Source organism: Odocoileus virginianus, chromosome 33 (genome assembly GCF_023699985.2).
Source record: "Odocoileus virginianus isolate 20LAN1187 ecotype Illinois chromosome 33, Ovbor_1.2, whole genome shotgun sequence".
Taxonomy (NCBI): Eukaryota; Metazoa; Chordata; class Mammalia; order Artiodactyla; family Cervidae; genus Odocoileus; species Odocoileus virginianus.
This window is the reverse complement of record NC_069706.1, coordinates 17,537,597-17,565,534: the sequence shown is the minus strand read 5'-3', so window position 1 is coordinate 17,565,534 and position 27,938 is coordinate 17,537,597. Positions and strand designations below refer to the sequence as shown.

Sequence of the window (27,938 nt, the reverse complement as noted above, 5' to 3'; positions counted from 1 at the left end):
TAGAAGCGTGGAAGGTTTATTAGGGCTGACAATGGGAGAGACAGTAGTGGAAGGGGCAGGGAAACATTCGGGCCAGAATGTAGATCTGACACCTTCTCTAAGGATCCTATTACCATAGTCTGCCTGCCATGGCTCAAGAGTCTCTTCAAATTTAAACTGGTTCTCCTGTAAGGGAAAGATATTCGGATTTATTTCAACATAATCTGATTTTTCCCTACATGCATTTTGCCTTCTCTAATACATCTGTGATCTCTGATGAATGCTTTACTGTGTGCCTGCATCTGCGACTCTATACGTAATGAAAACAACTCCTGTCAGGTCTCTGAATGTACACACTCTCTTCTTTTCTTTTTTAACTAGTAGGGCCTGAATTTTTACAGGGGAAAGAGTGTCTTGGCCTTGTCTTTTAAAGCACAGATTGCTAAGCTCTAGGCCTCAGGGCTTATATCCTTAGGTTAACATATTTTCCAGAGTATCTTTCATGATTCTGGGTGCAGACAGTTTCTTTTAAACTACAAGAGCAAACATGTGTCAGCCAGTCTGCAAAATTCTATATGTACTTGATCTCATCTTTCTCATGATGACATGAGAAATCAATATTATCCCTGTTTTAATGATAAAAAGCTCACACTCTGTCTAGGTCCCACTGAGCACTGGGCACTGAACAACAGGTATACAAGCAAAGAATCATGTATAGTATACTGTGAGGAAAATGTGGGAGATGCAAAGCTGACAAGGGTGGGGACTAGAGGATGCAGGGATGTGGTGACAGGGGTCCTGCAGGAGTGGCTCTGGATCAACCTTGAATTCCCTGGGAAGAGCCCGCCTTATGCTGAAGGCCAAGGCAGCTCTTCAGCTCATTTAGATCCTGACTGTGTTTTCAAATCATTGGACCAAAAAAAAAAAAAAAAAAAAAAACTTCAGCCACACAAAATAACCAAGTTAAACATCTCTGTTTCCCTGATATCCAGAGCCTTCTTTCACCCATAAGCAGAACTTTCAGAAATCCAATGAAACAATAACCTTTATGAGACATGACTATCTAAGGGCTTTATGGCAACAGTGGTATCTGAAGGGGATCATGCATTGCCAGGTCTGTGTCATTTCAACACACAGCGGCCCCGTGTGGACATCTTACTGCCTCAGAGTTCCTGCCCAAACCATTTGCCCTGCTGGGAATGGCCTTCCAGTTCCATCTAAGTGACACCACTTCACTTTTTACTTTTTCTTCTAAAACATCCTATGTATTCCTGTGTGACTCACAGATCCCTCTTTTGCACTCTAGGGCCTTGAACTGGTGCTTCTGTTATGAGGATCACAAGTTCTGGGTCACTTATGTATCATTTATCTCTCTCTCTCTGTTTCTCTCAAGGAATATTTTAATCCTTGAAATTAGAGATGTGTCTTATGATTCACAGAACCCAACAAGTGGCTTCTGTATGAGGTGAATCTGCAAAACTGGTCTTTCTCTCATTCTCTAAAAAGCCTCTTTCCTCCTCTGCAGGAACACCTGATGCCCAGCTCAGTTTGGGCGACCAGCCCATCACATGTATGACCTGAGAAACTTGAGGAATAAATGTTCCAAGACCTCAGTCAGGTTTGTCTTTGCATTACAGAGCCATCAGTATACATATCTGCATTGCCTCTAAAAACTCAACAGAGAAATGGATGAAGATGCTTCACAAGTTAGCATACCCTTCAGATCATCTTACCATCTGGAAGATGTGGAGGCACTGGGTGGGGTCCCAGAGGACGCCAGGGTGGAGGAGGTGGGAGAGGCCCACAGCCCTTGAGTGGTGATAAAGGGCAGCCCATGGGGTAGGGCATGCTGGGTGGTCCTGGGAAAGGAAAGGGCCCTCTTGCATCCATACTGACCTGTAGAACAGAAGTTTAAGATATGTTGATATGACAGACAAGAGCCCCAATATCAACAAAAGCCGAAACCCAGTGAAGCAGGTGCCAGCACCTGGTACCCTCCCCTCTTCCAGGTTCCAAGGGAGCAGCCTAATGCCTGACAACTCCACACATCTTTCTGGGTCCTGCCCACAGTGTGGGTGAAAAGGGTATAAAACACTGTCAACACATGCTAATGCCTGCATCTGTAAATGTATAAAGTCAAGGGTCCTGTCTCAGAGGATGAACAGAGGAAATACCAAAATGATCAAGTAGCAAATTCCTGACAGGAAGGCCTCCGTGTGCAGAAGAACACACTAAGAACAGAGAGAATGAAAGGAAATGAAAAGCCCATTCTCTGCACATGGAATCATAGCTACTCCTGGGTAAAAGCTCTGCCTGCAAGACCATGCCCTCATCCTCGGTGCTTCTTAATGACAAAGGAGACCTAGCCTCCTTGGAAGTGCTGCCCATGGGCACAAAGATGTCCCGGGAGATGGGAATTCCTGGAGGCCTGCAGGGGAGCCGTGCATCTGTTTTCAGATTTCAGGGAATCCTAAATCTATAAACAGACAGGCCCAGTTCCATTTATCTTAATACACAGGAGACTCTGTACTTCAACCACCCTATGGGATGCAGATTAAATGCATACTATGGGAAAAAAAAAAAGAGTTGATCACTCTAAATAACAGAACTAAGTTAAACATGTTTTGATTTCAGGTATATAAATCCTGTGATGTAAGATGAGAGAGGTCTCAGCTATAACAGCTTAAAGGACACAACACAACCTGCTTACATGAACACAATGTAAGGACTTGTTGGAAATCACCCCTGCAGGCTATTATTGACCTTCTCCTCTCCACTACTCTGTTTAGTGTACATGCTCTACTAAAAATATAAGATTTCTGAAAATCGAGATTTTTAAACCTAGGTGTCACTAGAAGGATTCTGTTTAGCATATTTTCCAACAGAGATGGGATAGCAGTGAATTATGAAGTTTATATTACCCAAGCACATTCAATTTTCGCAAAACACACAGAGGTACAAAATAACAATAGTAATAATCACATTTCAGTAATCTAGTAACATTCCCAAATAAAGGAGACCAGGAAGGATTCTACTGTGCCAGGAGACTTAAGTATGGAGCTGATTTTATATATATATATATATATTTATTATATATATATATATATATATATATATAATATATTCAAGGTTGAGTTCCTTAGGATTGACTGGTTTGATCTCCTTGCTGTCCAAGGGACTCTTAAAGTCTTCTCCAACACCACAGTTCAAAAGCATCAATTCTTTGTTAATCAGCCTCCTTTCTGTCCAACTTTCACATCCAGTACATGACTACTGGAAAAACAATAACTTTGACTATACGGACCTTTCTTGCCACATAATGCCTCTGTTTTTTAAGACACTGTCTCGATTTGTCTTAACTTTTCTTCCAAGGAGCAGGCATCTTAATTTCACAGTTGCAGTCACCAGTTGCAGTGATTTTAGATTTAGTCTCTGTGGTAAGCCTAATGGCAACCTCCTCTAGGAGGACTTACGCCAACATGCCACACTTCTCAGGAATGCTGCTGCCAGTGTGCCTGACCTCGCGACAGACCACTGTCAACCCATGCTTCCGCTGGCTCTGGGAGGGATACCAAACGTGACTAGCTGAAAACAGAGAAGCCTGTAGATTCTTGGGGAGGAGTTTGCTTACCCAAGTAAAAATGACATGATAGATACAGCACAATCAACCACACAGTCTAGAGATGAGGTCAAGAAAGGGTGTTGTATAAAAAGAAGTTTCCAGAAATAGTTACAACCATGAATGACCACAGCATTTACCTGGCCCTTTTGTACATCCTTAGTAGGGAAAGAATTGCTGTTTGTCATGGGAGCCATGCCAGGTCCTGTATCTGATAAAGAAGAAGTGATTGAAGGTTTATTCCAATTTGTATAGATTCTGAGAAAGAAAAACAATCCTACATGCCTTCTTCCACCATCTTACACTCTTTTCCACTCTCAGGTCCATTACCAGAGGCCAAGGGTTTCCCCCATGCCTCAAGAGATCCCCAGGAGGGGGAGCAAGACCTTGACCTCTGAGGAAGACCACAGGGCCAGAGTTCATGTATTTTCATAACAAATCAACCAACTGTGGATAGGTCTCACCTAGCTGGAAATCAACACTGAAGCAACCATTTCCCAATATGCGTCTGAGGAAATCCCAAATTAATCTCAGATTAGAAACTGAAATGAGAATATCCTTGGATATGTAGAATATCAACAAACCCTCAACATGAAGAGCAGAAATTCTTATTTTTGGCCACAGGGGAATTTCTCAATTTTCCTGTCTCTGTGTAAGTTGTCTTCTATATGTGACCAGGTATTATATAAATATTCATAAAGGGAAATAGACTTAGACTAATTTTATAGTAATGAGAAAATGAAAGCTGTGGAGATTCATCAATGAAAGTGCATGTCATGGCAATGATATTAGAGGAGCAAACTTACATAGAAATTTAATTTTTGAGTGGAATACGTAACCCATTGTAAATTAATAAAACAAACAGAATAAAGGAACCACCAAAAACAGTAAATAAATGCCCATTTTGCTAATAAAAATAATAAATTCTCTCCCATATTTTCGAGGTGGGGAAGAAAGCTTGGACCCACTTGCCCTCCAGGCCTGTCTCTTTAGTTAGAGGAACCTAGGTTGGGGGCTAAAGGGATGGGGAGGGTCCTCAGTAAGTGGTGGGGCCTGAGCTCCACCAATCACAGGGCACAGGCCCAGAAAGTCATTCTGACTGAGGCATTGGAGGAAAACATCTGTCACTCCTTGAGACAACTTCTTGTCTTCAGTGTGCACTGGTTATCGTTCCCGGGCAACACACAACACAGTCATCACTCGCAGGAGAAAGAAAGACACGGTGCGGTTTTGCAGCAGAAGTTAAGTTGTTGCACTTCGCAATGTGCTCCCTACCTCTCCCGGGGGGTCTCTGCGTCCCAGGTCTTCCTTGCACCAGTTTCGGCACCCCGTATTTCTCTTGCAGTCCCTGCTTTTCAATGATTGCCAATCTTGAACATAGAAAAGGAATGGACTTCAGTGAGAATTCCAACACCAGTCCTTGACTAGACACTAATGGCTTAGCCCTACCACCTCAAAGACACCCTTACAAACTGAACGGGAAATCCCATACCTGTGTCTCAAGTACGCGGCTTCCCTGCTCTGCTCTGCCATCTCTCTCTCCAAAATCCGACCCTTGATCTGTGGGAGGAGAAGCACACCCAAGTTCAGCTGTGGCAACTACAAAATGAAGGCGAGAAAGAAAGAAAAACACTTACCTGGTTGTCCTGAGCCTTCTTCTCAAGAAGAGAAATCTGAAAAAGGCAACACATCAATAAACCCTCCAGGATGAGGAAGGCTAAGGCCCCCCCTCAAGCAGCCTGAGGTGCTCAGGAACGTGGGTGGAGGCAGGTCACCTGGTGTCTGAAGCTGATCTCCTCCTGCTGCAGTTCTTCTTGCATTCGTTCAATTTGCTGCCTGTGAGTTATAATACAATGGCTTTCATCACATAAAGCTTAACACTGAGCATGATTTTAATAATTGCCCAAGTTCCTGTTATCCTCATATCTATCTCCAAATGCAATTTATTAATACATATAAAGCACTTTTCACATGATTATAAAGTGAAAGTAAGAGCAAACCTACTGTGAACATTCTTCTCTTATTTATTATTTTAAATAATGCCTACAGGGTTCTGAGTTGATATAATTACCATACATTTTCAATATTTCTCTAATTTATTGTGTGATGAGTGACTGATCATAAAGCTTTTATTCTCTTTGTACTTATATTCTTACCATAATTTCCAGGGTTGCAAAAACTAGGTCCATTAGTGACACTACTAAATTAGTGGATGCAGTTCTTCCTAAAACAAGGGTCATTCTCAAGTAACTTCTGCTAAGTTTCCATACAATCTGGCCAGCTTTGGGGATCAGTATATGATTAGTGACAAACTGTTTGTTCTTTGTAATATTTACCTTTTCCCCATACATTCTCTATGTATATATCTTCTGAACTTTTGGGCTAATTGGTTCCAAACATTGCACAAAAGTTAAAATCAAAAACTGAAAAGCAGTTTCATGAACCACTGGTATTTAGTAGTTAACCTTACTTGTAATTGTGTGCTTCTCCTGAAACTAATTTCAAATTTTCCTCTGCAGTGGACAGCTGATTCTCCCTTTCCATCCACTCACATTGCTTCTTTTTCAGTTTCCTAAGATGGAAAAAGATATATATATATTGTCCAGTAGCCAGTGTGAAATTCTGCCTTCCTTATCTCCCAGAATTCTGAGGGTCTAGCTTCAAATGTTCCTCCCCACGTCCCCATGTTGTGCGTAGACTGACAACATAATCCGATGAATGAACTGAAGTCCCCCATCTAGGATTAAAGAAAAACCAAACTTTGACCTGCTAGCAAGTCTCTCTGCAATCTAAGTTTCTCTTTACAGTTCTTTACTCCTATTAATTCATCATAAAGTCATAGAAAAAAATGTACTAGGTGCCCTCCCAGGGTCAGTCTTGCGATTGAGATGGTAAAGACTCAATTTATTTCAATGTGGAAAATGATATCTGATCAACTCATCCCAAGTAAACACATTATGATGAAGCAGGGGACCACAGTTAGTTTTATGCCTTCCTGGGGAAACCTGATTCTTTATCCAGGCTGTGTTTTGATGCTGACAATCAGCCAAAGAGACTCTTTGAAGATATGGCTTCATTAACACTCTCCAATAACTATCCAAAATTTCTATGGTTCAGGAGTGGAATTCCTACCTCTTTTTCAAAGGAAAAAAAAGATCCAAGAATAAAAAGCAAATCTTAGTGCTGTATTAAAATGATGTGAACTGTCACACACTCAGGGTGTTATCTCCAGGAGACAGATTTCAGATGGAAAACTAACAACTTCAGGGTATTAACCTACTTTCACAAGACTGAGTCACTGATATTGAGAACAGTAAAGGTCAATGGCTTAACAAGGGATGATGGGCTGTGTTTTTTGTCAGATTATTTTGTTCATGGTTCCAGTTCACAGGGTTTCAATCTGATACTCTTCTATGGACTCATGTGCAAAATTCAAAAATTCTAGAAACAAGGATAAAAATACTAAAGAGAAAAGGGTACCTGCATTTCTGTCTGGCCTCCCAGGCAATCTTTAAGGAAGTGCTTTAGACTAGCTATAGTGTCGTGGTTGTATGGTAAGGTATTGAGTGCAGAATAAAATGTGACTTGACGTAGGGTTGGGAGAGCCAGACAATGTGCTGGGACTGAAACTTGAAGGACAGTGTAAATGGATCCAGAGGGGATCAGGGATTAATTTAATTGACACTGGGACAATGCCTCTACTACCCAAATAAATTGTAAGAAAGAATGTGTGATGATCACTTAGAACAGAAAGAAAAATGTGGATTATGGAAATCAAGGTAGGAGGAATGTGTTGGATGAATTTGGCAAAACTACCCTGGAACCTATTCTAAAAGAAATGTGATTATCTACATAGGTTGACACATTCATTTATATAACAGTATTTGGAACATATGAACATCTTACTCTTCTGCAGCCATTTTCCTTTGCTCATAGAATTCAGTAAGGAAGGCTTCATTTCTCTTCAGCATTTTTAATTCCATTTCCTTCTCTGCTTTCACAGACCTCAGTGCATCACAGATGTCTTTCAGGTTCTTTTCACCTTCTGGAAGGAAGGCATTTTCTTTGTGTGAGAAGTTGTTTGGGGTGGGGAAAAAAGTGAGGAAGAACCCTGAAGGCAAGAAGAATTCTGTGCCTCCCCCCAGCAAACTTATTTCCATTATGTGGGGCATTCTTCCCAACAAACAACATACCTACAAGTTCACAGTTTTTGATTCTCAAGGTTCTCAGCTCTGAATCCTTAAATTCAGCATTGGCATCTTGTAACTTTAAACAGACATGAAAATAAAAAAAACATTCAAGAAGTAATGATCAACAATGTGAGTATACTCAACAATGTGAGTATACTTAATACAGGAGGATTGTGCACTTAAAATGATTCATTTGATTTATGCGCATTACAGCACAGTCAAAAATTGGTAAGGAAGATATCGAAGTAAGATGGCAGAGGAGAAGGACTTTGCTGTCACCTCCTCTCACAAAAACATCAGAATCAAAACGAATTGCTGAACAATCATAGACAAAAATGACTGGAACCTAGCAAAAAAAATAGTTCTACATCCAAAGACAAAGAAGAAGCTACAAAAAACAGCATCAAGGCCGCAACTACAACATAATCAAATGCTATACCCGTCGGATGCCTGCCTGCCTGCATGCATTCTCAGTCATGTCCAACTCTTTGCAACTCCCTGGACTGTAGCCCACCAAGCCCCTCTGTCCATGGAATTTTCCAGGCAAGAAGACAGGAGTGGGTTGCCATTTCCTTTTCCAGGGGATCTTCCTGACCCAGGGATTGAACCTGCATCTCTTGTGTCTCCTGCATTGGCAGGCGGATTCCTTACCAGCTGAGCCACTGGAGTGGGTGACCCTCAATCTGGAAAGTAATTATATCACAGATGTTCTCCCACAGCAGTGGCAGTTCTGAGACCCACGTCAGCCTCCCCAGCCTAGGCATCTGTCACTGGGATGAGGAACCTCTTTGGCTTAGAATGTCAGTGAGGCTTGATCACAGAAAGGCCACAGGACTAGGGGAAAGAGACACTCCACACTTGCAAGGTGCAATCAAGGTCTCATGAGCAATAGGACCCAGGGAAGACGCAATGACGTCATAGGAGCCTGGGCCAGACCTACCTGCTGGTCTTGGAGGGGGCTCCAGGAGGCAGAGGCAGCTATGGCTCAATGTGGGGACAAGGACACTGGTGATGGAAGTTCCTTGAAATACTCACTGACATCAGCTCTCCTTGAGGCTGTCCTTTTGTCACCCAGACCTGGCCCCACTCAAGAGACTGTAGGCTCCAATGTTGGGACGCCTCAGGCCAAACAACCAGCAGGGTGGGAACACAGCCCCAGTCATTAACAGACAGGCTGCCTAAAACCTTTCTGAGCCCAGAGCTATCTCTAAACACACTCCTTGCCTTGGCACTGCATGCCAAAGGAAGAAGACCCAGCTCCACCCACCAGTGGATAGGCACAAGGCACTCCCACCATGACGCCTGCACAAGTCTCTAGACCAGCCTCACCCAACAGAAGGCAGATTTCTGCAAGAGGAAGCAAGAGGAAGTACAACCCTGCAAACTGTGGGAAAAAGACCACAAGCACAAAAAGTCAGATGACAAAATGAGACAGCAGAAGAATTAGTTCCAGACAAAGGCATAAGCTAAAACCACAGATGAACAACTAAGTGAAGTGGAGGTTAACAATCTACCCAAATGAGAATTCAGAGTAATGATAGTAAACACAATCTAAGATCTCAGAAAAATAATGGAAGCACAGACCTAGAAGATACAAGAAATGTTTAACAAAGAGCTAGAAGAAACAAAGAACAGAAAACAGTGCTGGAGGATACAAGAACTGAAGTGAAAAATACAGTAGAAGGAATCAACAGCAGAATAAATGATGCAGTAGAGTGGATAAGTGAGCAGCTGGAAGACAGGATGTTGGAAATTACTGCCATGAAGCAGATTAAAAGGGCAAAAATGAAAAGAAATAAACACAGTCTAAGAGACCTCTGGGACAACATTAAATGCACCAACATTTGCATTATGGGGGAGAGAGAGAACAGAGAGAGAGAAAGAGCCTGAGAAAATTCTTGAACAGATAATAGGTGAAAACTCTCCTAACAAGGGAAAGCAAACAGTCACTCACATTCAGGAAGTACAGAGTGCCACAGAGGGTAAACTCAAGGAGGAATACACAGAGACACATATTAATCAAACTGTCTAACCCTAACCCTAGCCCTAAGCACCCAACCAGCTTTAACAAATGCTAAAGGAAATTCTCTTACAGGAAACACAAAGCCACAACAGAAACATGAAAATTATGAATGAGAAAACTTATTGGTAAAGGCAAACATACAGGGGAATTCCCTGGTGGTCCAGGAACAAAAGGTCTGTGTTCTCAAAGCAGGGAGCCTTGGTGGATCCCTAGTCAGGGACCTAGATCCTGCATTCTCCAATTAAAGACCTTCATACCACAAGGAAATGCCAAAGCAAAAACTGAAGATCCTGTGTGCTGCAACTAAAACCCAGAGTAGACAAATAAATATATAAACTAAATATCTTTTTTTTTAAAAAAGGCAAGTATCGGGCCTGGTACACCGGGAAGACCCAGAGGAATGGGGTGGAGAGGGAGGTGGGAGGGGGAATCGGGGTGGGGAATATATGTAAATCCATGGCTGATTCATGTCAATGTATGACAAAAACCACTACAATATTTTAAAGTAATTAGCCTTCAACTAATAAAAATAAATGGAAAAAAAAAGGCAAGCATATTTCGATAGCATCACTGATACAGTGGACATGAATTTTAGTAAATTCCTGGAGAGAGTGAAGGACAAGGAAGCTGCAGACCATGGGGTTGCAAAGAGTTGGATACACTTTAGAGACTAAACAACAATATAGTAAAGGGAGGAGATTATCCACACACAAATATGATATCAAACCCAGCAGTCAAGAGAAGAGAGTACAAATGCAGGATATTGGAAATGCATTTGAAATTTAGAGACAACCAACTGAAAACAATCTTGTGTTTATACAGACTGCTATATCAAAACCTCATGGTAACGGTAAACCAAAAATCTTCAATAGATATAAACACAAAAAAGAAAAAGGAATAAAAAAACCCCACTAAAGATAGCCATCAAATCAAAATAGAAGAGAACAAAGAGGAAGGAGAGAAAAAAGACCTATGGAAACAAATCAAAGCAATTAACTAAATGGCAATAAAAACATACCTATTAAAAATTACCTTAAAAGTAACTGGATTAAATGCTTGAGACAAAGGATACAGAATGGCAGAAAGGATATAAAAACAAGGCCTGTATATATGCTGTCTATAAGAGACCCACTTCAGGTCTAGGGATACATACAGACTGCAAGTGAGAAGATGGAAAAAGGTATTCCACGTAAATGGAAATCAAAAGAAAGCTGGAATAGCAATACTCATATAAGACAGATTGGACTTTAAAATGAAGACAGTTAAAACAACAACAAAAAAGAAGACCATTATAAGAGAAAAAGAAGGACACTGCATAATGATCAAGGGACCAATGAAAGAGGAAGATATAACAATTGTAAATATATATGCAACCAGAATAGGAGCACCTCTATAAATAAGGCAAGTGCTAACACCATAAAAGGAGACACTGGCAGTAGACATTGCCAGTGGGGGACTTTAACACACCCCTTACATGAACGGACAGATCATCCAGACAGAAAATCAATAAAGAACCACAGACATTAAAGGACATGCTAGACAAGATGGACTTAGCACTTACAGAACATTCCATCTGAAAGCAGTAGAATATGGATTGTTTTCAAGTGCACATGGACATTCTCTAGAATAGACCTCATGATGGGCCAGAAAGTATGCCTTGGTAAATTTAAGAAAATTGAAATCAAATTAAACATCTTTTCTGACTGCAAAGTCATGAAATAAAAAATCAACTACAAGAAAAAAAATACAAACAAGCACTTGGGGGCCTAAGCAATATGCTACTGAACAAACAAAGGGTCACTGAAAAGAAAAAAATCAGAGATAAAATTAAAAAATACCTAGAGACAAATGAAAATGAAAAGATGATGATCCAAAATGTATGGGGCACAGTAAAAGCAGTTCTAAGAGGAAGTTTATGGCAATGCAATCTTACCTCAGGAAACAAGGAAAACCTCAAATTAATAACCTAACCATGTGCCTAAATCAACTAGAAAAAGAAGAACAAACAAAACCCAATGTTAGTAGAAGGAAAGAAATCATAAAGAGCTGAGCAAAAAGTAAATTCAATAAAGATGAAGAAAACAATAAAAAAGATCAAAGGAACTAAGATCTGGTCCTTTGAAAAAAATAAACAAAATTGATAAACCTTTGGCCAGACTCATGAAGAAAAAAAAGGAGAGGGCTTGAATCGATCAGGTTAGAAATGAAAAGAAAAGAAGTAGTTACAACTGACATCAAAGAAATATAAAGAATTGTAAATGACTACTACAAGCAACTATATGTCAGTAAAACAGACAACCCAGAAGAAAGGAATATATTCTTATAAGAAAGCTACAATCTCTGAAGAATGAACCAGGAAGAAACAGGAAATATGAAGACAAATCACAAGGACTGAAATTGAAACCATTACTAAAACACTATCAACAAACCAAAGACCAGGACTACACGGCTTCATAGGTGAATTCTTTCAAACATTAAACACATTCTGAAATTATTTCCCAAAGTTTCAGGTAAAGGAAAACTCATAAGTTCATTCTGTGATCCACCATCACCCTGATACCAAAAGCAGAAAAAGATACCACAAAAGAGAAAATTACAGGTCAATATCAACTTTGAACATAGTCACACACAAAATCCTCAACAAAATGTTAGCAAACTGAATCCAAAAATACATTAAAAAGATCATCTTTATTTATCCCAGGAATGCAAGGAGTTTTCAATATCTGAAAATCAACTAGATTGATTAGCAAATTGAAAGTAAAAGCCATTATAACCACATCAATAGATAGAGAAAAGGCTTGTGACAAAATTCAACACAATTTGTTAAAAAAAAAAAACAACCTTCCAGAAAATGGGAATAGAGGGAATCTACCTTAACATAATAGAGAACATATATGACAAACTCACAGCTAACATCATCCTCAGTGTTGAAAAGCAGAAAGCATTTCCTTTAAGATCAGGAACAACAAAGATGTTCACCCCGTCCACTTTAATTCAACATAGTTTTGGAAGTCATAATCATAGCAAGCAGAGAAGAAAAAGAAAATAAGTCCCAATTGGAAAGGAAGAAGTAAAATGGTCACTGTTTAGAGATGACATGATACTATACATAGACAATCCTGACGATGCCACAAGGAAACTACTAGATTTCATCAATGAACTGGGTGAAGTTGTAGGATACAAAATATATACACAGAAATCTTTTGTATGGTATACAGCAAAAATGAAATAACAGCAAGAGAAAATAAAGAAGCAATCTCATATAACATCTCATCAAAAAGAATTAAAAACCTAAACATAAACCTACCTAAGGAGACAAAACAATTGCGTTCCAAAAACTGTAAGATGCTGATGAAAGAACTCAAAGATGACACAAACTAATGGAAAGATATACCATGTTTTCAGATTGGAAGAATCAATGTTATCAAAATGACCATACCACCCAGGACTCAATGCAATCCTTATCAAACTATCAATGGTATTTTTTTGAAGATCTGGGGAGAAAGCAAAGAGGAACTAAACAGCCTCTTGATGAAAGTGAAAGAGGAAAGTGAAAAAGCTGGCTTAAAACTCAACATTCAAAAATCAAAGATCATGCACCCAGTACCATCACTTCCTGGCAAATAGATGGGGAAATAATGGAAACAGTGACAGTTTATTTTCTTGGTCTCCAGAAGCACTGAAGATGGTGACTGCAGTCATGAAATTAAAAGACGCTTTCTCCTTGGAAGAAAAGCTACAATAAACCTAGACTGCATATTAAAAAGCAGAGACATTATTTTGCCAACAAAGGTCCATCTAGTCAAAGCTATGGTTTTTTCCAGTAGTCATGTATGGATATGAGAGTTGGACGCTAAAGAAAGCTGAGCGCCGAAGAATTGATGCTTTTGAACTGTGGTGTTGGAGAAGACTCTTGAGAGTCCCTTGGACTGCAAGGAAATCAAACCAGTCAATCCTATGGGAAATCAGTCCTGAATATTCATTAGAAGGACTGATGTTGAAGCTGAAGCTCCAATACTCTGGCCACCTGTTGTGAAGAACTGACTCATTAGAAAAGACCCTGATGCTGGGTAAGATTGAAGGAAGGAGGAGAAGGGGACAACAGAGGATGAGATGGTTGGATGGCATCACTGACTCAATGGACAGGAGTTTGGTCCGGGAGTTGGTGATGGACAGGGAGACCTGGCATGCAGCAGTCCATGGGGTTGCAAAGAATCTGACACGACTGAGTGACTGAACTGAACTGAACTGACAGGGTCTAGTGAAATCCTACAACTCACAAGGACAAACAAACAGCATTGTAAAAATTAAACCAGAGCTGCCTTTTTGCATTCAAACTGATGATGTTATCAATTTGCTGCCTGGGATTATAAGCTGGAGCCTGCCATACTGCAATTTGAAGTCTCATTCTTAGGGTGGAGCACCTCCCAGGATCATTTCCCAGTGGGGACTTCAGATTGTAGGGCTTCCCAGATGGTGTTACTGGTAAAGAACCCATCTTCCAATAGTAAGTGAGTGAAAGTCACTAAGTCGCGTCTGACTCTTTGTGACCCCATGGACTGTATAGTCCATGGAATTCTCTAGGCCAGAATGCTGGAGTGGGTAGCTTTTCCCTTCTCCAGGGGATCTTCCCAACCCAGGGATCAAACCCAGGTCTCCCACACTGCAGGCAGTTTCTTTACCAGCTGAGTCACAAGCGGAGATGAAAAGATGTGGGTTCTATCCCTGGGTTGAGAATCCCTTGGACAGAGGAGCCTGGTGGGCTACAGTCCATGGAATCTCAAGGAGTCGGACATGACTGAAGCAGCTTAGCACACACACTCACACTTCAAATTGATATTAACGAGGGACTTTCCAATGCTGCTCAAGTCTGGATGTAGGTCAGTCCAACTTGGTGATGTGTGTGCTATTACTTTTCTCTGATGTTTCTATTTCCTATCTTTTAATGACTGTATATTGAAATTAGGTAAACTAATCTTCTATAGAAAATTGAAACTTTATTTGTGTGTCATGAGTGGTTTATTTTGTTTGAATCCATTGAATTTAAAATGAAAGTAAAAACTTTTGGCAAAACATGCCATTTGCAGCAACATGGATGGACCTAGAGATTATCATACTAAATGAGGTAAGTCAGACAGAGAAAGACAAATATATGATATCACTTATATGTGGAATCTAAAAGAATGATACATATAAACTTATTTATAAGCCAGAAACAGATTCACAGACATAAAAGATAAACTTATGGTTACCAAAGAAGAATGGTAGGGGGATTAATTAGGAATTTAAGATTAAATAGATACACACTACTGTATTTCAAATAGATAATGAACAAGGATCTACTATACAGCATGGGGAAATCTACTCAATATTTGGTAATAACCTATATGGGAAAAAATCTGAAAAAAGGTTGCATGTGTATGTATAACCAAATCATTTTACTGTACATCTGAAACTAACACATTTTCAGTCAGTTATATTCCAATATAGAATTTTTTAAAAAATTGAAAGGGAAGTAACCATTTTCCAGTTCTCTGAATTAAACAGTCAATGAGAGTAAAACTTGTTACCTGATTCTTCTCAGTGTTGAGCTGAATATTCTGTTCACGCAGTTCTTCAGGTTTCACTTCCACTTCCTTGACACAAGCTTCATTAAAGGCACTTTCAAACTGAAGCAAAACATTCTCATCAATGACTTAATTCCCAAGAAAAACAATTCCAAGCAGATATCATTTTAAGCTTCTAAGATGTGAAAATTTGTCCTTTGTAAAAACTAATGTATACAGTGGAAATCCTGCAGCAAATATAGGTAGTTTACCTCTGAAATTGCTGAGGTGTTCGCTAAAAGAGCATCTTTCATGTTCTTTGCAGAATTTTCTTTTTCCTGTATCTGCACATAGGATAGAAACAAAAAATGTACTGAGATTCTAGTGGATACACTCAGTGATATGCTGAAAAGTGGTCATATCAAACAAGCACATCACAGGGTGATCCCTAAGTTTCATTTGAGAGTAGATCCAGGGTGGGCCCAGGAAAAATGTCCAGCCCATAAAGAAATGCAGAACAAAGAAAGCCATTAAGGCACAAGTATTTCATAGCTTCATAAAAATCTTGCTCACTGAATAACAACAGAGATGACTGGATGACAAGGGTGGAAAATTGTCCATGTCAAAGAGCTCATCAGTGGGTGTTCTTGATGGAAAATAAAGAAAATGTTCCCAAATTCACATTGAAAATTCTTTGTTCAGCATAAAGGAGGATAGGGCCCATACAACTTGGCTAGATATTTTCCTTCACCTCTCATATATTTCCTGGGATTGTCTATGTGAAGGCAGTGCCAAATAGTGAGAAAACTTGGAAAATAAAAAAACTTCCGAGTCTCTGAAACTGGAAAAGTCATGGAGATATGAGTAAGTGATATTCCAGACCATTGTTCGGAAGGAGGTTCAGCTCCCAAACACCCACAATCTACAGTGGTGAGTAGTAAGAGAAGATGGAGCCCTCAATTCACCCAATGCACAGAAAGCCTCAAAAGTCTAACTGTGATAAACTCAGCAGCCAAATTCTTACCAAGTTGGGTGTCTTGACATTCTGACTGGTCACAGACCGCAACCTAGCATGAGAACTTTGAAGGAGGTCATTCAGATATTCATTAGCCCTCTCAATTGTTTTGATGTTATCCTGTAACAAAACAAATTGAATCAGTAATAATTACTCATTACTTTTACTTCTGTTTTCAGAATGTAATCCCAGGTAGAGACGGGATTATTACCTTAAATTTTAGTGCTTCATGAGAGAGCATCTTATTTTGTCTCCTAGTTTCTTGAAGACGTTTCTTTGAGTCATTGATCTATGCAAATATGTGCAAAAGGAAATCAACATTACAAATATTGATTACAGGGCCAGCCAAACCTGTCTTTTCATTGTGGGTCCTTCCACAAATACAGAAAACAGTGCTTTACAACTATGGAGCTTGCTATGAACCTGGACTGCTTATGGAACATAAGAAATAGGAGAGTAGGATGAAATAAAACAGAGAAAAATAACTGAACTCTCAGAGGTGGAAGAAGTTGAAGGTAAAATCATGAAAAATAACAAAAGGAAATGATACCTTCTGTTCCATAATGGATATATTTTCTGCAAGTTGTCTGTTTTCCTTCACAAAATTATTGATTTTCGCTGATATTTGCTGCAAGGTAACTAAAGATAGATAAAACAGTTTCTAAGATTTAGTAGAAAAACTCAGTTAAAATGGAATTATCTCAGTGTAAGCAGCAGACATATATTATCTTTTTCTTTTCTCTTCATATAACTTTTTTATTTACTATTATGTCTAAAACAAGCAAAGTTTAGCTAGCAGAATTTAAAACATAAGAAACATTAGTTCAATGAGATTCCTATGTAAAATGCTTTCAAAGATGAATAAAAACATTAAATCGACTTCTAAATTCTTCCCCATCTATAAGTACCATTCTCAGAAAATTCAGTCACTTCAACTAGCTGTTCTGTCACCAAAGATGAAGTTGGAAAAGCAAACATCCTGTTAACTGAAAATTCTTGCCTCCAATTACTAAGGTGAATATAAATGTTGCTATAAGAAAAAGAAACTCCTTATTTCATCCAGATTCAACCCACATCCAGGCCCTATTTGCAGTTCCACAGAAGGCAAATTCAAAATGTTGACTGATAGGCTCTTGAAAGACTTCCAATGTCTTCCTGATGCCCTGCAGATTGCCTTTCTCTTTGGAACTGAACACACTTGCATGCAATGTGGGCTTCACTAACTTGGTGCTAGAGGACCAGGAAAACTCGCAGTCCCTAAAAAATGGCATTTTCGTCCCCAGGATGGAGAATGTTACCATCGCTTTTCAGGAAGACAGAATGGGTAAAGCACCCAATTACAGGTGTATACACATGTATGAAGCCCCTGGTGGCTGAGACAGTAAAGAATCTGCCTGCAATGCAGGAGAGCCAGGTTCCATCCCTGGGTTGGGAAGATCCCCTGGAGAAGGGAATGGCAAGCCACTCCAGTATTCTTGCCTGGAGAATCCTATGGACAGAGGAGCCTGGGGGGTTAGAGTCCATGGCATTGCTAAGAGTTGGACACGACTGAGTGACTAGCACTTTCACTTTCACATGTGTCAAGCTCAAGAACACAGCCTGCAATTCCAGACTCCCCCAACAGACATTTCATTCCCGCATCTGACCACACAGTGCAAGCTTATCTTCTGTCTGCCCAAGGTGAAAGCTCGGATGCGGAGATCACTGTTATTCCTGCCAGCACTGCTTCCCGCACTGTGATGAACACCGACCTCTGAGGGCCTACCACGTGCCAGCAGCCACCCTGCTCTCAACTGAGAAGCCCGCATAATCACCACTATCTATAAAGCCCACACCGAATTCACTGTCCCTATTTTGCATCATGTTCCTTTCCACTCATTCTCCAGTGGCATGAATGTTTTCCTCCACTTCAGACTCATAACCCACGGCTTCATCCTTTGTTGTGACACAAAATGCCTGGCAATATCTGCATTCTTCCTTAAACTTGAAGCTTCTTCAGTATTGTGTCATCATCTTTACCTTTCACCAAGAACCAGGTCATGACAGGTACTCATTCCAAACTTCAGTCTCATCATCCCTTGCTTCCTAAACATTTATATGCAAAACTAAATCCATCCTATTCTCCCCACTCCCCACCCCTGTGATCTTTTCCTAGTGTTTTTTTTTTTTTTTTTTTTTATCTCAATGGGTGGCACTTCCCTCTACAATAACATTAGACTTCAACCCAGGAGCAAGAAATTTTTCAAGAGTAACCATCACAATATTATAAAGTAATTATCCTCTAATTAAAAAAATAAATTAAAAAATTATACTTATAGAAGTCAATTAGACAAATACAAAAAGTCACTGTATTTACTTCTAGCTGAATTGAAACTAACATCAAACAAGTACTGAGAAAATATCAGAAAGGAATCTAAAGCTTAAACTCTTACCTTGATATACTGGGGGCTTTACCTAGGGAAGGAAGAAACAAAGTTAAAGTTGATATCAAAACATATTATTTTTTTTTCTTTTTTTTTCTTTTTTTTTCCATTTATTTTTATTAGTTGGAGGCTAATTACTTTACATCATTACAGTAGTTTTTGTCATACATTGAAATGAATTAGCCATGGATTTACATGTATTCCCCATCCCGGTCCCCCCTCCCACCTCCCTCTCCACCCGATCCCTCTGGGTCTTCCCAGTGCAAAACATATTATTTTAACAATCTATAGCTTCAGTAATTAGCCCACTTGATGCAAAGAGTTGACTCATTAGAAAAGACCCTGATGCTGGGAAAGATTGAAGGCAGGAGGAGAAGGCAACGACAGAGGACAAGATGTTTGGATGGTATCACTCACTCAATGGACACGAGTTTGAGCAAGAACAGGGAGATGGTGAAGGACAGGGAAGCCTGATGTGCTGCAGTCCATGGGGCTGCAAAGAACTGGACATGACTGAGTGACTGAACAACAACAAATAGTTCCTGATAAAATATCAAAATAATAATCCAAAAATTATAATAATCATTTTGATTCAGGATAATGACCTATATGATTAAAAATAACAAAAAAAATTAGAATTTACTATTTAAGTCAGGCTACTTCCTACATAATTTCTGAGAAGGAACACAAAGGTAAATAACTTATTTTTGACCAAAAGATCTTTTGCATTCTATTAAATGAACACCTATCTATTTAATTTTGATAATGCAATGTATTTTGTTTTGATAATCAATCCATTTATTTTTAATAACACAATGTTATAAATAGACTAAAGCATTATTATTTATTTTCTTAAATGCAATATGTACATTGCAGTTCAGAGTCTGGGATTATTTTAAAAGCTTCCAAAAGGAAAAGGCAAGATCTTCATGCTGAGATATGCCTCTTCACCCACTAGAAGCTTTTCTGAAATCTTTCAGGGAGTTGGCTATTTGCTGAACTGATAAACAGTGAAACAAATCATGGTTTGAATTTTCCAGACCCATGAACACAGAGGGTAATCTACGAGAAAGAAGGTGGGAGATGGCTAGAGGAAAAGCACAAGCAACAAAAGAAAGGACAATTCACATTTCAAGAAAGGAAAATTGTGCTTCCCATATATGAATTCTAACCTGAGGAATTTTAGCTCAATCAAATCCAGGCAGAGTTTCATTTTAATATTATGCAAAGATACATTTTCTTCACCGTAAAACATAGTTCCTCATTGAAAACCATAAGCAATATTCAGATTGAGACTGAAAGCTTTCTGAGGCTAGCACCAAGATTTACCAAGATATTAAAATATCATTAACTTTACACATTGCACAAGAAAACAGTGAGCTTTACTGTCCTTTGTCAACTAATCCCCCAGGCAGGGGCATGTGAAAAGAAGGATGGGGTCACCAAATACTCGATATTTATGTTTTCATCATGAAGAGAACAGTTTATAGACTGTTATATTTCCAATGAGAATATACTTATCTTGCTCACTGAGTTCTTGAGTAAAAAGATTAGAGTATTTTGCAAAGCATTGTCACTTCAAAGCTAATTTCTATTAAAGTTTATACTCTAAAAGGAAATAAAGAGGAGAGCTAGACTCCTGGATTCTGGTCCAACTTGTAAGGACTTGGAAATTGTCACTCATCCAAAGACAAAAGCCAGAAAACTGGAAAAAATCAAAACTCTTCATAGATCACTCAGAGAACTGAAGTCACAAGGCAAACTCTTGCTAGAGAATTAGAAAAACAGACTTGCAGATACAGGCAATCATCAGTTACTGGAGCAGAGGCCCAAGGTCAGAATTCTCTACAGAACGGAACGTCATGGGAGAGAAAACTATACTCTAATGGATGAAGTCCTGGGGGCTCTGTGTGGACAAGCATGAAATTTAATAATTCCAGATTGCCCAGTGATAGGGGATCCCCTATCTTTCATCAGTTTTATCTTCGGAATCCTAAAGGATGTGTAAATATTGGGGGAATAATCTCCACATGCTGTTGGCATGAGAAAGGGAAAACAGTCATTTAAAAATAAACACTGAACTCTTTTCTATTTTTAAATAGACAAAATGTCAAACAAAAAAGGAAATTATAGGCCAATATTACTGAAGAACAAACATGCAAAAATCCTCGACAATATACTCACAAACCAAATCCAACAGTATATTAAAAGGATCATACATTGTGATATGGGACTGATTTCAGGGATGCAAGGATGGTTCAATATCCACAAATCAATCAGTGTAATACAACACATTCACAAATTGAAGAATGAAATTCATATGATCACATCAATAGATGGAGAAAATTTTAGCACATATTTATATATATATATATATATATATATATATATATATAAACTACCTCAGCATAATAAAGTCCATCCATGACAAACCCACAGCTTATATCATATTCAATAGTGAAACACTGAAAGAATTTCCTCTAAGATCAGGAACAAGAAAAGGACATTCACTCATCACTTTTATTCAACATAGTTTTGGAAATCAGCAAGAATAATCGGAGAAGAAAAAGAAAAAAGCAATCCAAATTGGAAAGGAAGAAGTAAAACTGTCACTATTTGCAGATAACATGATACTGTACACAGAAAATCCTAGAGATACCACAAAAAAACAACTTGAGTTCATTAATAAATTTTGTAAATTTGCAGAATGCACAATTAATATACAAAAATCTGTTGGTTTTCTATATAACAATCAACTATCAAAAAAAGAAATTAAGGATACAATCTCTTTTACAGTTGTATTAAAAAAAAATCTGTGTTCAGAAACCTATGAGTTTAAAAAAACCTGTTCTCAGAAATCTATGAGACTGATGAAAGAAATCAGACATAGAAAGGTATACTGTGTTCAGGGATTGGAAGAATTGATATTGTTAAAATGACCCTACTACCCAGGGCAATCTATATAATCAAAGCAATCCCTTATCAAAATACCAAAGGCATTTCTCACAGAACACGGGAACCACCTGAAAGTGACCCAATGTCCAAAGCTGGAACTATTTGAGTGACAGAATGAAAGAGGATTGCATTATTCTAGAAAAAGGAAAATACATTTCAATAAATCCATATGGAAATATTTTCCTTAGAGGATGAAATCTGCATGACTATGTAGATGTTCAGTTCTTCAAGATGTGAAATATAACTCCCCACTCCTTGTGATGTGCACACACAGTAATTTCATCAAGGAGAATGTACACTGTGGCCAGGGGAGAAACATAAAAAACACTGACTAAAGATCTTTTATAATAGTTTTGATAGTACTTATAAATGAAGGAGTGTACCATTTAAAAATTGTGAATCTCTATGCTGTTCACCTGAAACTTGCATAATATTGTACATCAACTATCCCTCAGTAAAGGAAGTCAAGTCCTCAAGAGAAACAGTTTTACTAGAGCCTAAGTTTGGCCCAAAGACAAGGTGACATCGGCAAAGGGAAATGCCCAATTCCAGCGTTCTCTCTCTCTCCTTCCTGTCTCATCTATATTAAACTCAGCCTACCCTCTAGCCTGATAAATATAAAATCTTACATTAAAGGCCTACATATAATGCCTCAGTTCCACCACAACAGGGCACAATATGGAGCTGGCAACAAATCCTGACAAGGCATACTAAAGGAAGAAATCATACAGCTTGAACTCAAAGTGCAAATATTTGAATCACACTTAATATGGAAGAGACAATTAAATCATTAACTCTGGGGATTTAAAACCATTGTGATTAACACGGTAATGGATCCAATGGTACAAAGTGGACAATATGCAAGAATAGATGAGGAAAAAGGATCCAAAGGAAAACTGAGGAATTAAGAACACTATAACAGAAATGAGGAACACGTTTGATGGGTTAATTAAAAAACTCAACATAGCTGAGAAAGAATCAATGAACTTAAAAAAAGTCAGTAGAAACTTAAACAGATGCAAATAAACTAATAATAAAGCACAAATGATTGAAGACAGTGGGACAATTACAAAGGATATAACCTGAACATAATAGCAATACCAGTAGGAAAAGCAAAAAACATTTGAAACAGTAATGACCAAGAACTTCTAAAATAATGATAATAAGGATAATCACTGAGCCACAGATTCAGGATGCTCACAGATTTCCATGTGGGAATGAATACATACATATATATTTATATGTTGTTTATAAATTTATATAACATATAAGAGAAAGAAAAACTTACATAGAAGCCAGGTGTGAAGGGCATTTGGGTAATAATAACACCATACCCACGGAGGGCAAAGAGAAATACATCAGACTTCTATTCAGGAACCATGGAATCAAGAAGATAGTGGAATGAAATATATTAAAAGTGTTGAAAGGAAAGAATCATCAACCTAGACTTCTGCAAACACTGAAATTAGCCTTCAAAGCACACTCTGGAGTAAAGAAAATTGTCAGAGATAATGAAGGGCATTACTTTAATGATAAAGAGGTCAATTCTGCAAGACGACATAGCAATACTTCATAAGTATGTGTTAACAACAGTTAACAAAAATTGACAGAATTTCTAGGATAAATAGATGAACTCATCATTAGAGTTAGAAATCAAACATTTTATCAGTCATTGACAGATCCAGAATATAAAAATTCAATAAGAATACACTTGAACTGAACAACATTATCAATCAGCTGGGTCGAATGACATCTACAGAAGACTTCAACCAGTGACAGCAGAATACACATTCTTCTCAAACTCTTACAGAGCATTCACTAGGACCATAATTGGGAGCCATGAAACACTTAACAAATTGAAAACAATGGCACAGAAAGGATATTCTCAGATCACAATGGATCTGAAGTAGAAATCAGTAATAGAAAGACAACTGGAAAATCACATGAAAAATGGCATTTAAACAACATACTTCTAAAGAAAACATGGGTCAAGGAGAACATCTCAACAGAAATTTGAAAAGATGTCAATCTAACTGAAAATAAATCCAAGACATTAAAATTTGTGGGATTCAGTGAAAGCGCTGCTTGGAGGGACATTTGTAGAACTGAATGCAAATAAAATGTCTGTGACTATAAAAATTCCCATCATGGATGATTAAAAGCATATCTATAAGGTGCTTTAGTAATATGCTTTAGTAATACTCACAGCAAGGATAGTCCTCCAGAAGAAAACAACAAATGCAGAAATTCCCAAGGAGGCAGTAATCATGGTAAGCTTCCAAAGAATTTCATAAGCATCAGGCACAAGATGGAAATGGTCAGGCAGAATATGCACCAGCTGAAATAATATTTGAGATGATGAGGAAACTTGAAGACAATTACAGAATATCCATCACAAAGAATCAACTTTAGAAAACATAAACTAACCTCCAAGAGGCCCCTACATCCCTCTTACATATCCTCATGGAGGAGACAGGGAACAGCAGGATTCTAAAGGAGCAGGAGGAAACTTTTGGGAGTGTGGGTGTGTTTACAATCTTAATGTAGTAATGGTTTTATTGCTGCACACACATGTCAAATATCAACAGACTGTACTCGCTGAAGAGGTACTCGCTATCATAGGTAAATTATTCCACACTTGAGCTGTAGAAAAAAAGTCTGATACACAAACAGAGATTTTATTTTGCTAACAAACATTTAAAAATAGTTAACAGAAATTAACTTATGAATGTAGAAGACATCTTAAAATTGAAAAATAAGTGAATGCAAACAGAGTGGATGAGAAATCTACATCTTCTGTTGTATCTCAATGAAGTACCTGGAAAAACTCCTACTGAACGTTTCCTAAAATAACTCCAAAATGTATAGAAGGATGGGAAATATAAGAATAAAAATGTATGTTAAACATATAAATGAGAATAATACAGACATATTTATCAATATGGAAATAAGTGACAAAGATGGGCAGCTTCTGGTGCAATAAAACTAATTATTTTCTCAACCAAAATTAATTAAAAATTTCTATTTAGCCCAAGTTTCTAAAAACATTGAGTTTTTTTTAAGTGCACTTTGATTCTGAACAAGAGCACATAATGTCAGACTTCTGAGTACATAATGATTTGTACAACAGCATCATCTCATATATTATGATTAAAATGATAAGAATTGAATTTAGCTAAAAATACAATTCCAAACAGTCCATAAAAGGAATTCACTTTCAACTTTTATAGCATTGCACCTAAACAATTAATAGCAACCATGAAAATTATTATAAAAAAATCAATGTGTCTGAATAATAAAAACAAGAGGAAAGCATATTTTCTTCCAAAATCTAGCGATGTAAGTATTTTAGGAGAAAAGAAACTCACTGTGATTCATAGTAATCTACATACCAAGTTTCAGTTTTGTACAAATAAAATCCCTCTACTCTAGAAAGTAGCTTCTGAAATCAACAGCATTTTCAGTGTCAACCCTCATGACTGAGGTCAGTAAAATGTGTGCTGTTGGGAATCATACACTGTCTTTGAGTAGACACTGTGAGAGGGAAATGGGGCTCTCAGCACAAAGGTTAAACACAGATCAAATGCACACAGAAGGCAAACACCATCTGGTCAGTAACTGGTGAAACATCCTCAGGCCTGGGCACTCTTGTTCTGCATGGCAACTGTCTAAATGCTGACACCAGCAGCTGACTCCTACCTAGAATTGATCCCGTGGGGTCAATAAACTGAGGTTATCACAGTCAGTGGCCACAAACAAGAGTGGAGGTGGGAAATGCAAGGCAAGTTGCCTTATCCGAGTGCCCATAGATGAGGTAGTGGAAAGAGGACTTAACTAATCTATGAGAATACAGTCTCAATCCCTTTGAGGGAAAAAAAATTCCAACAAAGATTATGTAGACATTTCTTCCCTTGTAGGCTCAAAAGAAACAGGTGGAGGTATTCATGTGGCATGACTCTATGCAAAGGTTGTCCCAGGCACTGGGCCTTTCCAGATCCCTCAGAACCTGGTGCATGCCAAAGAGAACAAATCCATTTATCTCTTTGGGGTGTTCTCAGTTTTAATCTTTCTTTCCTGGGTGTGGAGGAACATGTTTATGGCAGTGAAAACTTTCATAGTATGGTGAACCTGGCGTTTCTTTATATCTGAACAATTCTAAGGACTTGAAGAACCTTTCTGTTTTTGGTAAATCAGCACTCTGTACACAGACACTTCATTACAGGAAGGACAATGTCTCATTCACCTCCAGGTTATGTCACTCCTAAGGCTTTCCCCAGTCTGAACATCCCAGCAGGATGCAGCCACACGACTGGGCTCTCAGGGTTCCCATCAATCTGGCTGGGCAGAGCCCCTGAAGGCAATATTCAGAAGCACAAGGAAAGGGATGCCTCAGAAGCTGATAAAAGTCAACAAACCAGAAAGCACAGAGCACAAATGGCATTTCCCTTTTTAGCAGACTAGTACCAAACCAAAGCTTAAATACCACTGTTCGCAGGGCTGCCAAACTTCATGAATAGGAAGGGTGTGCTTACAGGAAAACACACTTCATAGAGGAGGACCCTGCACCTGTGTAGCTTGAAGCAGGATCTTGACAAGCTTTCCAGGAGCCAGTCTAATTTTGAGCCCAGGACTCCTAATAAATAAGAGTTCCTTACTTAAAAAAAAAACAAAAACAAACAAACCAAAACACTATTGAGACATAATTCATATATCATACAATTCATCCATTTTTGATATACGACCCAACAACTTTTAGTACATTCCCACTTCCTTCATTTACTAAATCAAGTTACTATTTCAGGTTTCATCCTGTCAACCCTGCTGTGTTTGATACAGGCAGCAGCGACAGGGCCAGGACAACGATGAGAACAGCAGCGGCGAGAGCTGGTTCCGGCTGGTCAAGAAACCTGCCCTGAGGACCTTGGTCTTCACGAAGAACTGAGTTCCCATTGAGCGTGCCATGAAAAAATCAGTTATTTAAGTAAGCCCAATAAAAAGGAAGAAGCCACTGGTGTTTGGTGCTACTCACATGCATCTTTGGGTAAAGCGGAGACCTGAGTAGGAGGACCCAGAAGAGCAGTCTCTTCACCTCCATACCCTGGTCCTCTCAGGGGCTCTGAGGTTGCCCGCTAAGAGGTAGGGTGGGAGGTGTGGGGAGGGGTGGAGAGAGGTTGGATTTGGAATTGGGGAGGGGCTTGGGGAGGGGGTGTGGCAGGAAGGAGGTGAGGCCTCCTGGGAGGAGTAGAAGGGGCTCCGGAAAAAGTAGCAGGGGATCAAGCAAGTCCCAGAGGGGAGAAGGGAGGGTTCCGGACAGGTCGGTAGGCCAGAAGGTCAGCAAGTCAGGAGGCAACAAAAACCAGCTCAAGTGGAACCGTAGGAGCAGTTGGAGTGGACGATGGGGCTCCGTCTCCCTCCACGTCTTCTCCGCTTTGAATGATGCTATAGCAACAGGGATGCTTTAAACTTTGTCTCAGCCAATCCCTTGCCTTAGCCTCTGATTCGTCATAGTAACATCCCTCGCGACCCCGGTTTTAGAATGCCCCTCCCCTATCTGCTGATGCCTCAAACGCCATTTCACCCTGGTCCTCTGGAACCGTTTCCGACCTTATGATTTCTCGTCCTCTTGAATCCAGGTTCCTTGTCCCCCACTTCTGGGCTTCCTTTGAGAACTCCCAGGTTTTCCCATGGGCAGTGGCGTAAAACTGTATAAATCAATTAATGACAGAAATACAAGAATGATCAAATACACAAGCAGCGTGGGTAGTTTTCCCACCCCTCCGTCAGAAAGTTATACAACGTGCACACAGGAAATCTGTAAGGTGTAGAAGATCTATTAAGATCTTCTATTAAGTAAATCGTTTTAATCATGATGGTTTCCCTGGTGGCTCAGTGGTAAAGAATCTGCCTGTCAGTGCAGGAGACATAGGTTCCACCCCTGGGTTGGGAGGATCTCCTAGAGGAGGAAATGGCATCCCACTCCAGTATTCCCACTCCAGTATTCTTGCCTGGGAAATCCCACGCACAGAGGAGCCTGGTGGGCTACAGTCCATGGGGTTGCAAAAGAGTCGGATACAACTTAGTGACCAGACATTTTAATCATACAACTGTACCCATATATCCATCAGTATCATATAACAACTGTAAAGGAAGCATTAGTTTTAGCACATATAGTATATTTACAAGAACTA

General features: G+C 39.1%; 1 protein-coding gene across 3 annotated transcripts; it reads right to left on the bottom strand.

Moving 5' to 3' along the window:
* Window positions 1-27,211, bottom strand: LOC110152618 (transport and Golgi organization protein 1 homolog). 3 transcript variants are annotated; one of them, XM_020916407.2, is made up of 18 exons: window positions 26,780-27,211; window positions 23,957-24,088; window positions 18,805-18,826; window positions 16,923-17,011; window positions 16,584-16,661; window positions 16,382-16,492; window positions 15,630-15,701; window positions 15,382-15,480; window positions 7,792-7,864; window positions 7,505-7,643; window positions 6,069-6,170; window positions 5,374-5,434; window positions 5,236-5,271; window positions 5,091-5,158; window positions 4,874-4,968; window positions 3,739-3,809; window positions 1,713-1,875; window positions 1-165 (listed from the first exon to the last, which is right to left on the bottom strand). In XM_020916407.2, the coding sequence occupies exons 1-18, from the start codon at window positions 26,843-26,845 to the stop codon at window positions 152-154; spliced, it is 1,491 nt and encodes a 496-aa protein (XP_020772066.2). In that variant the 5' UTR covers window positions 26,846-27,211; the 3' UTR covers window positions 1-151. The 3 variants fall into 3 exon arrangements, with proteins under 3 accessions (XP_020772066.2, XP_070316832.1, XP_070316831.1); XM_070460731.1 differs by lacking the exon at window positions 26,780-27,211 and adding an exon at window positions 25,994-26,090; XM_070460730.1 differs by lacking the exon at window positions 26,780-27,211 and adding an exon at window positions 25,143-25,247.
* Between the last annotated feature and the right edge of the window lie 727 nt (window positions 27,212-27,938).